Here is an 18,003-nt window from a genome sequence, read left to right as displayed (position 1 = left end):
GTGTTTGCTTGTGAGAGGCAACAAAAAAAACTCATAAATTAAACCTATTCCACATGCAGTTTAAACCACCACCAGAGTCCAGAGTATGAAGGCTGAAAAAGTAATTCTGGGCTGCCAATAATGTGCTTGCACCTGCACCAGCTTTTCGCTACATCTATTGTGAAAAGATGGAACCAAAACAAGGGCAGCACGAAGCCCCTGCAGCTGTGCATACATAGCAACACTGCAGGACACTAGCAAAGTTCAACAACCGAGCAGAAGATGCCAAAGCGTAAAAGAGCAGTGAAGAATTCAGACTGGCTGCTTATTTTCCAGCTCTGAATCCAGACAATGTTTGCAGCACTCATGCACTCCCATTTTAGGTCAGCATGCAGGACTAACAATGTGGAGCAGTTTGTTGTGATAAAGTCTGCTCTCTCTCTCTCTCTCTCTGTGCTCGTATTTCTGTCAGCGTTATCATCACTTTGAATTTACACAGGTCAAGGATGGATAACCTGGAAGGAAAATATTGCTTCTGACAGGAAGCTATTCAAAGACAATGAATTGTCCCGTGTTGTATCTCTGCAGCACACAGATACAAGACTATAAGCACACAAACAGAGGGCTAATACAGCTCTGGCAGTGAAGAATATAATACATTTCCTAATATAGAAGTGTTATTTTATTGTTACGTTACTGTTTGTCTGGTTAATTAATGTAATAGATGCAATTTTATCATTTTAATCCCAGTTTACTCACACTTTTTGCATCAATTGTGAGCACAAAATGCAATACAAAAGCACAACAATTGTTTTAATGACAGACAAATAAAGGCATGATGCTAGTACTTTCATTATTTCCACATTGCGGAGTTAAACCTTATCTAATTTTATATTCATAAAATGACTATAACGATAGTCTTCCACTTTTTTGTGCAGAATTTCAGAAGCAGGAAATTAAAAAAGCCAGCTGCTTTATTGAGATAAGCCTCGCTGTTCGTGCATACATTTATGGCATCTCTCATGCAAATGGAGTCATGGCTGCTCACCAGCGTATTTTTCTTTCTCTTTTTTTTTTTTTTTCCAAACCCTAGCAGGTGCTAAATTTGTAACAATCGTTCATCGTCTTAAACTGTTTCTCCTCAAAATCTGGCTTGATGTAATGCGTCTTTCACTGACGTCGGTTCTGTTTAGCGGCAGAGCTAATTACTGGTCGAGCAGTCTGTACACACTCTGTCTAGTTTGGTCCACGTCTGGAATTAAACAGTGTGAATAATTCTTGCTGGACTGCAGTTTGGCTTCAGTAAGGAGGTGGGTGGGGGGGGGAACTCACATTCTTTGCTCAAAAGGAGAAAGGAGATTCTGTAATGAGGGTTTACACATTCAAGTCCCTTCCTCCTGTGAGCATGAACAGGCCAATTTGCCAGCGTCCTGCCTTCATATTGTTACACACCGCGGCAGTATTTCTACACACTATCTGAGCCCCACGTAACGGCAGTTAATAGAAATTTTCGAATTCATGCTCACACCTTATTACCAAAGACAGTGATGTTGTGTGCACCACCCCCTCTTTTTAAATGCCAATCATGAACATGAAACATAGATCTCGCTCCATTTGTACTTTCACTGACTACTAAAGCGAGTCCCACTGGTCGACCGTATTCTAATTTGACAGCCTTTCAAAGAAAAGAGACCTTTTGTAATAACAGAAGTGCAATTTTGACACTATAAGCTGCTCTTCAGTCTTATTTGATGCAGTAAGGTGGCCTACAAGATGTGACTGAAAACACATGTATGGCATATGTATGATTCTCATTGGAATGGATATTAATGCTCACTGAATACAATAAAAGCGTATATAGGAACAGATAGAACATTAGATGCAGTTATTATCAATAACAATTTATATAAACAAGACAGAGACATCTAATCCTAACCCTACACCAGCTATGTCACTCCTTAAAAACACTAGGCAATCAGTGAGATTAAAGAGATCAGGAATCAAGGAAGACTTAAAGAGAGGAAACGTGATAAATACCTTCAAACAGTGGAGTTAAAATCTTCTATACTGCAATCCTGAAACAAGCGATGGCATCCTGTGTGTGTAAGGGAGACAGATAATAGACAGGATAAATGACTGACTAGATTCATTTTCTTAGACAAAATGGTACCAAACATGTTTTCTCATGTCCCTAAGGTGCACTGTTAACCTGATATAACCTAAAAGATAAAAGCAACAAACGCTGCCAATTGTCAATGTTGATGAAATAAGAACTTCTTACAATAAGACAAAGCCTCGAAGCCACAAAAGAATTTTTAGCTCACCAAGGAAGATAAAAAAAGACCTAGCTTGCTAGCCACTTGCAAATGTTTAGTTGTCTTAGCACATATGCACAATTGCTGGCTTCAAATGGAATTTGTGAGCTCGTGGTTACGACATGGGAAAGGGAGTACGAAAAAAGCATCTAAGTGGTAAGATCAGTTGTAATTTGTGAGGATGCCGCTGCTGGGGAAATGTTGGCGTCTTGTAGCCATCAACAGTTTAGCATCTAACAACTGCATCACTTAATTTGGACATGCAAAGGCATAAAGAAAGGTTAAGGGCATTGGGAATATCAGTAATTTCCTTGGAGATGTTATAAAATTACAATAAAAACTTTACAGTAATTGTTGTAAACTAAATTAAAATATATTAATTTACCTTCCACGTCTGTCATTTCTGGAAAGATCAAACAAACTCGCCAAGATGATGAACTCTGACCTTACTTCCACTTATGGAAGTCATGAGTACAACAAGACAGACATTCATTAAGACTTTTCTCATGAACACGGTAAACACAATCCCTTTTTGAAGGCAGCATTAGTACAATGCCGAGGTCTCACTAGCAGTGACAGAACACCAAGCTACATCTCCTTTCTAACACTTGTCACTACATGACGAGCGTGACCCACTACAAATCAAAGTTGAGCTGGCTTCAACTTTGATGAACACTTGAGCAACACTTCAACGGCAACTCACCCTCGTATTCTTTGTTTGACATACGCTGCCTTCAAGGCTCGCGTTTACCATGTGCATGAGAAGAGTCCACATGAACCACCATATCTTGTGATATTCACAGCCTTGGAATTGGAAACTTTAAATATTGCAATTTAGTTGTGTAGAGTTTTATTTGTAGTTTTATGAGTAAAATACCGATATTTCCAATGGCCTCATCTTTCTATAATACCTTTACATTGCCTACATCAAATTGACTTTGTTAGCTTGCTAAACCAGACTTCTAGATGCCAACAGTTGCCTAGCTGAATTTTTCTTGTAACTTACGGTTGATGTTACCACATGAATGCCAAGTGTTTTGTTTACATGAGTGGACCATGTCCTAACTCCAAGTCCAAGAGCTCGCTCGCTAGCTAGCTAATTAGCTAACTACAAACTACACCTGTGCTCATAAAAGTTGCAAGCTAGCCAAAGCGATGTAGAGTGACGCACAAAGAATTTGTTTTATTGTCAAGCTTCTAGTTTGTGCACTGCCAGCACCTTTTTTCAGCAAAGTTCTGTCTAGGAGCTATAAATGTGTTCCTTGGCTCAAGAGTAGCCCCGAAGCTAATCATTATCATTTATCATGACATACTGTGGAATAAAATGATAATATTGAACCAGGCAGCTAGCCACTATTAGCTTCTGCTTTCCACAAGTTCTACACTCTCCCCAGTGTCAACCTCATCTCTCTCCCCCTCACTTCCTCCACCGCCATCATTGGTCACGGGGGCTAAAGAACTTCCAGCAGCAAATATGTCAGTTCTGCTCATCTGGTAGCATCTGTCTGAAGGGCCTGTCTTTGTTGGCCTGCAGCGTCTCTCCCTTTTGTTTGTCTTATCCATTTTGGCACTGTATTTGTATTCATTTATCACAGGTGCACTGCTTAACAATCCCAAGGGGGTAGGAATTTGTGAGTTGTGAATGCAGCAGCATCATGTGAATTAATTACAAAAAAAAAATCTATTACATTTTTGAAGAAAATGTAATAGAAAAAACCACAGAACCTTTCAAATATCGTCGCCCGCTGTTACAGCAGACTAATTATTTTTCTTCATTTAAAAAATGCAAGGCACAAATTTAATGTGAACCTAAAGATATTATCTTGTTTTTTATGCAACACCCAAGGTTATGTTGAGAAGTTGCTTAGCAAAATAGCAATGAATTAATCAACTAATTAATTCTAATAGAGGGTAAGGTTATGAGTAGTAAATCACGTCCATATGGGAGAGGATAATATTTTAAATGGAGTTATTATGAGGAGATGAGCATTTAGCACATAGTGATCAAAGGAAGAGGTGTGGATGTCTAAAACGGCCTTTCAGAGCTTCCTGAACACAATGCAGTGTGTGACACTCTGAAAAGAAAAGGCACAAACAGGGTGTGATGGACTAATTGTTATGCTGCAGGGGTTCAACCCATAACTGGAAGGTCAGTAAGAGCATATGATGTTTACTAATCCATGTCTGACTCAGAAATTCTGCAAAAGATGTGACAGGTTGCCTGCGTATTTCATCCACACCCAATATGTTGTAATTTGTGCAGAGCCACGTCTTGTAAATGTACTGTAAGAGGGAGAAGAAACTTTTCAGGTTTGACAAAAAACAACAACTAAATAAAAAACAGACACTGAAACGGAGTCTGTGTTTGTAAAAAGCACAACTGTCATTTCAGAAAGTACAACACAATATTTGAAAATATAAATCACCACATAGTGACGCAAGATTTTAATGACTCATCTGTATTTTGGGGAATTACAGTATGTGGTTTACAGCTAACCATGGTGCAAAAATATTGTGAAATTTCTTCTGTTTCAGTCACTCACTTTCTTGATGTCCTTTCTAAAGCACAAGATTTGCAGGATTAATGTTTCTGCCAGGATCCAGGAGGGTTTTTGATTCATAATAATAATTTCTGGATTGGTTTTACTAGCTTCTTCTGCCCTCTGGAAGATTTCGCACTTTTGCTGCGACATAAAGAGCTAAATAGATTTTTATAGTGCATCAAATCACAGGCTACTAAAAGGAAATCACAGAGAGTCCGGAGGGTACAGGCGTCACTGAACGCTTATTTTGAGGCTGAATGTCACCGATTCATTCTGTAAAATGAAACCAAATTCCAGCACACACACAATTGAAGTGTTGTATTAATCCAGTGACATGTAAAGCAGGTCTGTTGTGCTAACTCGCCATAATACCTCAGCAAGGCAGCGTGTACGCCAGCTGTGTTTGAGATGGGGCCAGCATCCGGCACCTCTAAAGCCATTCTTTTCACACTGGGGTGTCACTCTTTTATGTTCTTCTGTTACATCAATGTAAAATATGCTGCCTCTCAGTGGCCATCTGGAGAGGGCAGGTCTGAGCTGTGATAGTAAACGAGTGGATTACAGAGGTCAGGTTCTTGCTGGATGCACAAAGGGATGATGTAATGGTGGCAGAACTGTTCAGTACCTCCATGCATATAGCACGTTTTAACAGAAGGTGAAGCTCACTCTGTCAGCTCTGAATTTCTGTCGCACGGTGCAAGTCAGTTATCAGGCTAGAGGCTAGACGGTGTGAATCCTGGTCATCCTGCAGCTTCCGTCAGAGGGAAACTGGAGCAGAGAGAACCAGTTGTAAGGAACAGAGGCTTGAAAAGCTTTAGAAAAAGGGAAGGGGGGGTTGTGGTAGTATTTTCCTGCTTGCAGCCTGATCCTAAAACACAGGTGCAGCCTCCTTGCAGCCCTCTCTGCCTTTGAGCACAACCCAACCCCCCTCCTCCCAGCTGCAAAGTGTTTGTCCATCTGATCCTCCATTAAATCCTGATTATTATGGATTTGTCTTTTTCAAACCTGTGATTTGGGAAGATGAGGGACGGGTAAAGGTTATCTGGTGAGAGTGCAGATCTGACAGATGTCACAAATTATAATGAGGTGCAGAAATTGGATCCGAATCCTGCAGGAAAAATAAAATGTATTCTGAAATATACAATGCACATTTCAAGAAATTAAAAAAAAGGGCGTTTGACGCGAGTTAAAGCAATGTTGGAAATGCAATGGTTTAGTTTCGCTTGGTATTATAGAAGAAAAAAAAAAAGTGTGAATTATTTCTGGCTTGTTTTTCAGTGCAGCTGCGACCTAATCTGTAAAACCCCCTTCTCTGCAAAGAGAGAAAAACTAGTTGGACAGGGGGGGCTTGGAAGATTTGGGGCTCCCATGCGGCGTCATGCAGAGCCGATCATTGTCTCTCTCACACTTTCTAACTAGCCATTTCACAACATCCACACAGCGGATCGGGCCGTACTCCTCAGCAGCAGCAGCAGCAGCGGCGGCGGCGGCGGCAGCAGCAGCTTTGCCCTCAGGGCTTTTTTTTTTCTCCTCCTTCCTCACCGACGTCGACCATAACTAACAATTTGGATTCGGCACGCGGATGAGGCCAATTACTGGACTTAATCTATCATAATGTCTGCTTTCCGATCGACTGATAGTCAAATGAGTTAGGCAATGGCTGAAGAGATCCGAGTCCACCGGCGGGTGCGAGCTTTTTAAATGAATGCCATGAACTGAAAAGAGAAAAGAGGCGCACTTTGATTTGATCCGAAGACTTCTGATCGCTGGATACCATGTTCAGACTGGCGGATTTTACACTCAGAGAGACGCTGAGTGCGTTTGATTCAGGATTACTGTGACACGCTGTTTTCCAAGGGGGAGATTTTTTTTTTTTTTTTTTTTTTGTAGGAGTCTGCTTCCTCTCTCGCTCCTGTTCGCTGTCCTCCGGGTTCCTGCAGGACTCCAGAGTCGCGGAGAGCCCATGCAGTCGCCAAGGTCGGTTTTTTTCCTCGTTTGATTGCGACTTATTTTTAATTTTAAACTATTATTAACTAAGTTTAATCCACACGAGCGTCTCGTAAGGCTTCATGCTTTGTAAACTATACTTCTAACCCCTAAATTGTGTCTTGTTTTTTTGCAACTATCAGTCCGGATAGAGCTGCATGGATTTCTGCACCATTCACAACACAAACTGGTAGAAAACTGAATTTATAAACGCATTTGAGCATAAATATTGGAAAACACACAAAGCAAAACTCCTGCACAGCCTCCTGCGTTTATGACCAATTTATAAGAAATACAGTTAAAACTGACGTGCAATAAAAAAAAAAAAAGATCATCTTCTTGAAAAGCAGCGCAACAGGGGGAAAAAATGCGCCCGCTGGATGCTGCTTTTCACCTTTTAAATCCTAACTGCGTGACAGCCATAATTAGACCAATAACCGAGCTGTCCATAAAGCTCATATTTAATGACAGGTTTGCTTGTCCTCGTAATGCCATGTGCGTTTGTGTCATGATTTGAGGTTTCATATCAGGGCTCACAACAAGCGCCATCTGTTGGAAAAGAGGATCCAGTCCCTGTGGCTGTCCAGGCACAGGCACAGAAAAAGAAATGAAGCTGTAGTGCACACAGTTTGCTGTTAACAGTTCACCAGTATGTTACTTACCTTTGAACATAGGTGTCAAATAATGTGAGGACACGGTTTCGACAGGAGATCAGAAATTTAAAGCGGCTCGTCGTTTAAGAAAAATGGTATATGCTGGATTTATGGAGCCGTGTTATATTATTGTCTCGCATGGCCTGCCAGATGTGTCTATATGATGTTGAGTATGTCATTTATTGATGTCAGAACACATTCTGTATAGATGATAAGCTGAAATGAATCAAACAATGTGTCGATCAGTGCGTGACTCACAATATTACCATCTAAAAGTGACATATGATTGAATGATCACCACAGACAGCTGGTGAGAAGAGGTCCTAACCTAATTATGATTGGTGATGTGGCCTACGTGACTGGAATTAGGGCTGCAGCTAATGATTTTTTTTTCTTTTTTAAGCAATGGCTGATCCATTCATCTGTAAAATATCAGAACATTATTTAACAGTGGCTTCAGCAGAGCAGTGTTTCGTCTGACAAAGAAAGAAAAGATTTTTTTTTTTTTTAGAAGCTGGAACCAATAAGTGTGTGGCATTTACTGTCGCTCACAGTGGCATGATTCAACCAAGTGAGCTGACTGTCGGGAAAGCTTATGCTGACGCTGGTTTCTTAATCAGAATAAGGAATGGAATAGGTTTGTCCTAAACAAAGAGCTGGATCTTGGCCCTCGAATAAGTCCTCTCACTGATATTTATGAAAAATCTTTAAATATTTTAGTTATCCAATATGATTGTCACTTTCCAGGAGAGTGCCTTCTGTTAAAAAGCTCTAAATATTTAGGTCCTATTGAATGTATAAACATAATCCTACCCCTGATCTACACATATAACCATGATTTAATGAATTTAACTTGTTCCCCAGAAGCAGACCATAAAAATGACCAATGGCCTTAAACATCTGGTCGACCGAATCATTAACAACAATCATTAGTCAACTAGTTATTTGAGTAAGGGGTAAACTGTGCAAAAAATGTTGATATCAATATGTAAATTATGAACAAATATGTTATATTTAGTCACTGCAACAGGTGAATGTGATCCGTTTTTCAGATCTGGCGTCTTTCAGCTGCATTGATCCTGCAGGTTTCGTTTACAGACACTTGATTAAGTTATCAACATCAAAGCCTTTAGAGTATTACGGTTTCATTGGCTTCTTCACGTGCTGCAGCCACAGTACGTCTGCCACCATCGCAAGAAAAAAATAAAATAAAAAATGATTCCACAATTCATCAAAACATTTCACCGAGCAGCTTATACCTTTCAGCTGCACTCATTCAATTCAGATGTGAATGCGCGGCGTATTAAGAGTTGGAAGTAAGTCCACACACAGGGCCACCCTTGTTGAAAACATGTGTAGGCTCAGACCTCATTGTGCTCGAACATATCCATCACCCATAAGAGGGACAGCAGCCACAAAGACATTCACCACACTGTGGAAAAATACTGTACAGCCAGCCACAACCTGAGCACGCAGTCATCTGTGTGGTAGCATTTCTAGCTTAGTGAAAAGGCACTATTAATGTGAGATTTGTGTTATTCAAGGGTAATCAAAAAGAAAAGGTATTATGCCTTTTACAGGAGTGGAGCGACGCCTGCACCTCTTGTGGGAATGTTTTAAATTAATTACACTAACATGCAAATAAAATCTCACGCAGCTAGTGAAAGCACTGTACTCTTAATTTACTAGAGGTGTGCAAGAAGCAGGAAGACATGCAGCTGATTTTAACTTAAAGTCATTGAGGTGTAAACCTCTAAGTATGTTCACTGCTGTCTGCTCCTTTAAACTACGGCAGGGAGCCCAGTTTAATTGTTTTCCAATTTAACTCTTTATATCCTAATGCCTTCATTGAATTACAAAACATTTCTGCACGGGGCTGCAGGTGTAATTAAAAACACGTGGCTCACACTCCCAGTGTTTTTTCTTCTGGGAATTTAAGTCATCCGACAACCATGGGATAATCACATAATTGCATGTGCTAAATTTGATATTAATGCGGAACCAGAGTTCTTTGGGACCTGATTAAGGCCGTGTAAGAAGATGGCAATTTAGATGATGGGCGCTGATGTTTTCAGGGCGTCTAGACTCAATGAACGGTCTCTAAAATTACGACTACGCTCATGCATCTGCCTTAAAAATGCTGGTAGTGTCTCCATTGGACTTACCATTGACTGTATATACTACACTACCATTGGTGTTCAGTTTGATTTGATAGGTTACGATCTGGAAGTTGCTTCCCACACATACACACACTCAGCTGAAACGATTAGTCGATCAAACCGCTTGTCAGTAAACATGAACGTGATTAATTCTCAGGAAAATAATGCAAACTATTCACTCGTTCCACCTCATTACACCAGAAGCAGTTGATGCTTTTTCTTTGTTATGTCTGACAGCAAAACCAACTATCTGAGGGTCAACGTAGGCTCTGGGAAACCATCAAGGGGACGTCTGACTGCTATAATTAGACTGTAGACAGAATGATTAATGAAGAAAACGTTATATTCGTGTTTAGTTGCTCCTAATTTTAAAAAATGCACTTGGTGCAACACTTTATTGGAGCTATTTACTTTGTGAAACATCTAGTAAACACATGGTGGACAGCAGTGGCCTACAAGTGGATCTGGAGTTGGCCTGTAGCCATGATTTTAGGTTGATTTAACTGTGTTTAAGGTTTGTGTGAAGTGACATTTAGAAGAGTGTTTGTTTGTATTGTTGGTGGTTTTCCTCCTCTTACCTCTGTGGAGACAGGACACTGTTTTCCTTCTGTTTCCCACTGAGGTTACTGCTGTGATGTTAGCAACTAACCAGAGTTTTCCTGTCCGGCGTGGTGGACTCCTTCCACGTTGTGGGTCGTGAAAACTCGGTCGGCCTCGAACAAGTCTGCACATTGAGGTGTAACATGAGCCTCGGTGAAGGGGGGGGGGGGGGGGGTTAAGAGTAAAACAGGCAGCCGTGATTGGTTCAGTGTGTCCGCTGGCTGCACCTCCTCGACACTCCCTAAAAGGAAGGTAGCCCTGCTCCGAGCTCCGAGCCGTTTGTCCCGCACTGAGTGCTAGCTAGCTAACGCGGCAGCAGCCGTAGAAGCTGGGGACACTAAACAGCTCGTTACCAGGCAGCGATGACAAGAAACCCGACTTCAGACCTCTTTCGCTGAGCTTTTTTTTTAGGGCTTTCTCTAGCTAACTTTGCTCCCTTGTTTTTTTCTTTTTTTCTTTTCTTTAATCCGATTTGACCAGGGAGAGGAGTAAAGTGCGACCCCGAGCTGGATGGATGGTTATGGGGAAAAGAGGGAGACCCTCGGCGCTTGAAGTGTGCAGAGTCCTCGCCGTGTTTTTGTCACTCTTCCCCTGCGGTAAGATCCGACATTTCACTCTTAAATCAGTGCTAAGCCATACTACAACATGTTTTTACACTGCTCAGTTATTACTACTAGCTTTTGCAGGTTAACTTTATAAATCACAACTTTAGCTAACTTCCAGAAGTTACTACTTTTTGACCTTAAGCCAACGGAGTTTGAAAACTGTTTAATAGCCGAAATGTTTTTGTGATACTATAACTTAACTGTAGTAACTTACTATTCCTAATAATAACAAAATTTTCACCTAAATCCGCAAATTTGTATAAATAGGGCAAAACGTGTATAATTCGCCATAGTAATCTATTGGAATTCCGCCAAACTCAATACAAAAATTAATAAAATCTACGAGATAACTGAGATTAGTGCGATTTTGAAGCTTACAGTTTACTCTTTGAAATTTGCAAGTTCAAAATAATAGTTAACATTTATTGTATGTTATCAAACAGCTTAAATCTGTCTTTTTTTTTGGTAGTCTTTCTTGGTGGTTTTTATTAGAGAGGTACTTTAAAGTGGGGGTCCTGTTGGACCTGCTGCAGCTCTCTAACCTTGTTTTGTTTGGGGGATGGGACATGCCTCAGTGTTTTCACTGTGGCTCCTTGAAAGTAATCATATTTCCAGCCTTTAGCTTGCTTTAATGAAGAACTGCATTAGTGCAATATCCTATTTTAAATTGGCCTGCTATATTTGTATTTTCACAAAAATGTGGCTTCACTTTTTCTCCCCCCCCCCCAAGTGTGGACACCTCAGTCAGCTCACTTTAAACATTTGCCAACCACCTTATCAGTTTCCCTCTTAAATCACTTACCGTCAAACAACAAAGTGATAATGTGCTGATAGCTGAGATCAAGATTAGCACTTTATTGCCATCTATCAAATGGCTGGTAAGTGGAGAGGAAGTGTGTGTGTGCGTTTGGGGGGGGAGGTTAGAGAGAGCTGCGGTGAGGCTTTCAGGAGAAATATTGTTTAAAGTGTGACTTCAAAGTGTTGATATGGTTTATACCCTTCCCGCCCTCCAGCCACTTTGTGAAACTTCTCACAAGCCCGTTCAGATAAATGCGTTATTGGTCGAAGGTGACACTAGTCAAACATGGTGTCGCAACAAGGCATCCTGAGAAATGTTTGAACAACATTTGTGTAAAGAGTTAGCCGGATGTGGCGTTAAAGCTCGGCGAAAACCATCTGCAGATAAGCAACGTTGATAATCAGTACAGGTGTAGATAAGGATCCCTAATGGCATTTTTACTTGAGCGTAAAATAGAATCCACTGGGGTATGAAAGAGACGTAGAGCGGAGCTGCTTTATCTCCAGGTTTTTATTTTTATACCTGTTAAATGTAAAGATTTTATAGGCGTAGATGCAGTTTGTCAACATTTTGTCCAGCATTGGAGTTTTTTTTATTACTTTGATTTGATGCCATTCAGATAATGTACAAAAAGGTATGCGATTAAACACACATTACTGTTTTATTACTATTATTTTTATATTGTGTGTATATATAACAAACAGGGGAGGTAGCATTGACTGTGTGTGTGTGTTGTGCATTGGCTTCAGTTGCCATTCATTCAAGATAAGTCCTTGTTTTAGGTTCAGTATGATCTAAATCAGTGTTTTTTTTTTCTGTGGATCATGTTTCCAGGTGACATGGTTGCCCTGGTTTGCTCCTTTTGTTCAAACTGTATCTTGTTCCTCCCTCACAGCGAGCCTGCAGTGCAAGATCCTCAAGTGTAACTCTGAATTTTGGGCCTCCACCTCGAACTCTGGACCGGAGGAGGAGTTTTGCACGGCGCTGCGAGCGTACAACAGCTGCGTACGCCGGACCGCGCGCACCTGCAGGGGTGACCTGACGTACCACTCCGCCCAGCATGGCATCGAGGACCTAATGAGCCAGCACAACTGCTCCAAGGAGGGGCCGACAACTTCGCCGCGCGCCCGGACCCCGGTTCCTCCGCCGCCCCCGCCGGTCCTCACCGACAGCCAGGAACGCTCCGACGGGCCGGAAGTGTGCCACTACGAGCGAAGTCTTCCGCGCAACACGGCGCTGCCAAACTACACCCACTGTGGCTTCTTTGGAGACCCTCACCTGCGAACCTTTGGTGACGACTTCCAGACTTGTAAGGTGGAAGGTGCCTGGCCGCTCATCCACAACAAATACCTGTCTGTGCAGGTGACCAACACTCCTGTGGTACCAGGATCTTTGGCCACCGCCACGAGCAAGGTGGGAATCTATGCGTCCATCCTGTATGCATGTTTGTACAGTCTAAGTAAATAGTCTTCACGTAAAGATTAGATTCATTGTATACGTTCCTTTGCACTATTTTCTCTATTAATTCATTTTTTCCCCCAAAATAGTGAAAGAAAACATAATTTCTTTTAACAATTGGTAGATTTTTGCCCATTAAATTTTCAACATAACATTTTTCAGCCACAGTTTCTATAATTGATGAGTCATTTGTGAAGCCAAACCCAGCTTTTAGTGTGCAGCTTTTCTGTTAGAAAAAAAAGCAATTAAATGGGGAAAGTTGACAGTTTTGTGACATTTTATTATCGTAACAATTCACTGAAACCTTGCTGCATTGTGTTAGTTGTCTGCTGCGTCGGATCCGTAAATGTCAGGATACCTCAGCACACCGAGGCGTTCCCATTTCTGTACGTGCGAGTCTCGTCTTTCATGTGGTCCGATAGCGAGAGCTGCCGCGGCGCTTGCCTTTCCGTCAAACTGTGGATTCTGGTTAGTGTTTGGAGCAGTTCCATAATAACACAAGATGAAGAAGCCCAACCCAGCACAATCGCGGAGATCTCGATAAGCTTTATAAATGATATGTTAGTATTATAACAGCAGTGCTGCGTCAGATGTTAACACGAGACTCCATTTTCACTTGAGCTGATGTTTGGGCTACTTAGAGTGCAGTTCATTCTGAGAACGGTAGTGTCTCTGCACAAAACCGTTGATAATTTCTCCACATTACGAGATATTTTCTTTTACAGCATAATCGGTACACATCATTTAATGTTGTGGTTTGTCACTGGTTTGTTTGCCCCTTGAAGTGGCTTCCTGTGGAACCTGTGGAGGTGAGACAGAGTGTGCTCAGATTTGGCAAAGTTTCAGCAGCAGCGATGGTTGGGAACTTTACTATCATAACTGAAGTACTTAAGACTGGAGGTATAAGAGGACTTTGTCCTTAATCACATTTGTAGAAACTATAATTTTCTGTAATCAAGGCTTCTTAATGATACTCTACTTAGCATTTTGGGGGTTTTAAGCTTTTAAAGTAATTACATTTTTACATTGCTATTCTTGGAAGCAAATGAGACAGCTTTTTAAGGATCAGGGTTTCTGGACAAAGGGAAAACAAAGCAGCAGCCAATGCCACCTGTGCAAACAAGGCCCTTCTGGTAAAAGATCTGCATTAGCCGAGCTCTGTGTTGGTACATTGCTCTCGCTACAGCAAATAAAACTGTCTGGTTATTTCCGTCTTCATTCTGATGGAGCGATAACAGGCTTTTTCGTTCTGTTTGTTCTCGGCGAACGTTTTAAGAAACGGGGATGGGGGGGGGGGGGGAGAAAAAAAACTGAAGTTAATGTAGGTGGGAAATGTTAGCCGAGCGCAAAGGGAATTGAGACATAACTGGTGCAACGGACGGACTGTCAAGCTAAAAGTGTGTTCTGCAGATCCCCATTCTCTCTCCTCCGTCTGAAGCCAGCAGATATCCGAGTCCCTAGGCCTCGTCCTCGTATCGCCGCTCTCACAATGGCTCATTGGTGTCCTGATGAAACCAAGCTTGCAGAGTCCTGACCAGTCTCACTTAATTAGCTGCAGAGTATATCGCTCTGTCCTGGCCCAACGCCACTCCCTGGAGCATAGTTCTGGGGGTTCACAGGCAGGTTTTTCAGCGCTATGAATGGATCGTCTTTGTGTCTGCAAACTGAGGCCTGATTTTACATGGCCCGGGACTCGTGTTTTTTGAGGGCGTTTACCTTGGCCTCCCCCCTGTTGAGCCAGCCCTGAAATGTGACACTTAAGTGGGGTGTATGGCACATATTAGCACAAGCTAGTTCTTAATGCAAAAGTATAAGCGCTTCTCTTTTTAAATTTGAACGTTTACATCTACAGCAGTTTGCTAGGATTGACGCTAATGACTGCGTATGTGTCTTTCTGAGAATCCTAAAAGCAAACGCGTGATTTTTCTTGTCTTTCCTCCTCCAGCTGACAATCATCTTCAAGAATTTCCAAGAATGTGTGGACCAGAAGATGTACCACGCGGAGACAGACGAGCTGCCAGCCGCGTTTGCCGACGGCTCCAAGAACGGAGGGGACCGTCACGGAGCGAACACCCTGCGCGTGGTGGAGAAGGTTCCTGGGCAGCATGTGGAGATTCAGGCCCGGTACATCGGAACGACGATCGTGGTTCGGCAGGTGGGCCGCTACCTGACCTTTGCCGTGCGGATGCCGGAGGAAGTTGTGAACTCTGCGGAAGAAGGCGATAACCAGGACTTGTACCTGTGTCTCCACGGCTGTCCCGCCAACCAGCGCATCGACTTCAGGAACTTCAGAGCTCGAGCGGCAGAGGCCCAAGGCGCGGGCAGGCCCAGGAGCGGCGCCGGCGCGTACGGTTTCACCTACCAGTCGGCAAAGGCCAAGTGCAAAGAGAGGCTCCCGGTGGAGGATCTGTACTTTCAGTCCTGCGTGTTCGACCTGCTCTCCTCTGGAGACATAAACTTCACCATGGCAGCCTACTACGCCTTCGAGGATGTAAAAATGCTTCACTCAAACAGCAAGAGATACCACATCTTTGAAAATGATGCTTTGCTGAGCGGTGCAGCGCAGAGGGGCAAAGATTTGCTCGCGGTCTTCCTCCTCAACCTCCTCGCTGTCTTACTGTGGAGTGAATGTTGCTCGGTTCATCTATAGTTCCTCGTGGTGTATCTGTCAGTGAGTGTTTGAGTACCATCGCTGTGTCGTACATCAGCTCCTCTCTTCTGCTCTGGTTCTGTGACTCAACCAGTGGCTTTCCAGAAGGTCATCCCAGCCCTCAGTCTGATTTTAGTGGTATTTGTCACGCCGAGAGATCACCATCCTCCCACCCATCATCACATGTGTTTAGCTGGTTCATAGGACTGGTCTTTGAAGAGAGCAGCGGTGAGAGAGAGCGCCCAGCTACCCCCAGAGCTCAGGATATCCACCTGGGATTAAATCCCACATTCTCATCGGGGCTGCATGCCTATGGGAAGCCGGACAAGATGATCTTTTGCAGAAAGAGGAGTTTGCTGATCCTCCCTCCCCTGATCCCCCACATTGGTGCCAAGCCAGTGAAGCTCTCCGTGGCTCATGTGGCGAAGCGAGAGGACCTGACAGGGGCTTTTGTTAACCTTAGGCCAGAAGCAGCTCTATGTTTGATTAGTTTCCAGCTTTGGAAAAGCCTGAGCCTTTTTGGAGGAAGCACTCAGCCAAAAGGATGTCAGAGCAGCGTCTCCAGTTGTCTGCTGTGGAGATTAATGGGTCATATTGTTAGGGTGTGTGTGTGTGTGTGTGTGTGCGTGCGTGTGCATTAGTGCAAGATGTGTGCCGAATTCAGCATCTGTGGTTAATTTTGTGTGTTTGTGGGTGCAAGAGTTTCCAGAAATGAGATAACAAACCTCCAGTCGGAGAAGTCCTTCCCGTGTCTTTGTGTTGCACCCAAAACGTCAGAAATAGAAAAGACGAGGAGCTCCAGCCTCTTTAAAACGGACTCTCGTCGGCCAAGTAGCAGATTCCAAAACGGAGATGATAAAAATAGTCTGTTTTCATAATTTTCAATGTCATACAACCCTTTCCCTCTATTGTTTGAGCCGACGCGTAGATCAGACAAGTGTTCGTGTATGTGAATGTAGCTAACGAGAAGGCAGAAAAAAAAAAATAAAAAAATAACTCGGTTGAGGGCAAGCGTTTACAGAATTAAATCAAAGTGTGACAAATTTTTTCCGAGAAATCTCTCCGTTTCAAGTCTCAGTGGTGTCCGTGCTGTCAGTGCTAGCTGTAACAACGTCACATCTAGTCGGTCTTAGCATTTTATAAACTGTCGGAGAGGCTGACCCCGACGACTGCGGCTCGGCGAGCAAACGATAAGCATATGTCTGTAGACGTGATTTCATGGCTTAAGTCATTGCCAAAGAACAAGCCCTCGTGCCAACGTTGCTGTCATCTTTCCGTCTTAAAACGCATTAAGGGGATTCTTAATTGTACAGAGCTTGTGTTTGGATTTACAACAAGTAACACACACTGTAGGAACAATTGTTTCAGGTCTTTAAGCCTCACTTTGCTTTTTTGTTCCACGATAACGCTCCTCCAGTTGAACGTTTGGCTCTGAGCTGTCTGTTAGTGTGCAAGTCGTCCCTGTAGATACTGTAACTGCTGGGATGCGGTTTTAATGGTCATTTATTCTTTACACTGAAGTATTTGGCAGGCCTTACTACTGCTATTTGGAATATGTATTGGTGCAGTTTGACAACAACTTAAAAAAAGAAAAAAAAAGTCCTACAAACAGATGATTGTAATGTTGAATCTTGTGTTAATAGATGTAATTTGTATTGCGTGTTTTACAGTATACGGTTCTACATGTGTAATGTGAGATTGTACATACGTTTTGTGCATTGTTGAGTTTTAAATTTGTATATTACCAGTTGTGTTTTGAATTTATCACTCCTGTTTTTGTACATGTTTTGGTGAATGTGAAACTTTATTATTTGAAAAGGGATTTATGTTGCAAAAACACGAGCACCGCAGGACGGAGTAGTCTTTAACTGAACACAGCGTACGCTCATTCAGCCGATCGGATCTGAAACACCTGAACGCAACACGCCTCCCCCTAGAAGAGAGAATGTAGGAAAAATGCTCTGCGGCGTTCGTGTTTTTGAGTTTTAAGCACTTTATGTTTTTCCTCTTCATTTAGCTCTTGTTTGTTTGTTTGACTTGTAATGGTTCAAAAGAATTAAAAAAAATAAATAAATAAAAAATAGCTGAATGGGAAATGCCAGAGAGATCAAACTCTGTTATGTAAAGCAAATGTGGCCCCACACTCCAGCTGTTTATAATGTAAATTATTTATTGAATAAAAGAAAATGTCTTGTTAATGAGCTGTCCTCTTGTCTCTTGTGTGTGTATGTGTGTGTATGTGTGTGTACGTGTGTG

At 42.4% G+C, this 18,003-nt stretch overlaps 1 protein-coding gene across 1 annotated transcript; it reads left to right on the top strand.

Moving 5' to 3' along the window:
* Positions 1-6,451: 6,451 nt before the first annotated feature.
* Positions 6,452-18,003, top strand: rgma (repulsive guidance molecule BMP co-receptor a). The gene is made up of 4 exons (XM_084555750.1): positions 6,452-6,814; positions 10,716-10,831; positions 12,535-13,052; positions 15,043-18,003. Exons 1-4 carry the CDS (start codon positions 6,801-6,803, stop codon positions 15,745-15,747), a joined length of 1,353 nt encoding a protein of 450 aa, XP_084411876.1. The 5' UTR covers positions 6,452-6,800; the 3' UTR covers positions 15,748-18,003.

Source organism: Chelon labrosus (assembly GCF_963514085.1).
Source record: "Chelon labrosus genome assembly, chromosome: 11".
NCBI lineage: Eukaryota > Metazoa > Chordata > Actinopteri > Mugiliformes > Mugilidae > Chelon > Chelon labrosus.
Note: the sequence above shows the minus strand (reverse complement) of the source record. Positions and strands in the feature narration are given on the sequence as shown.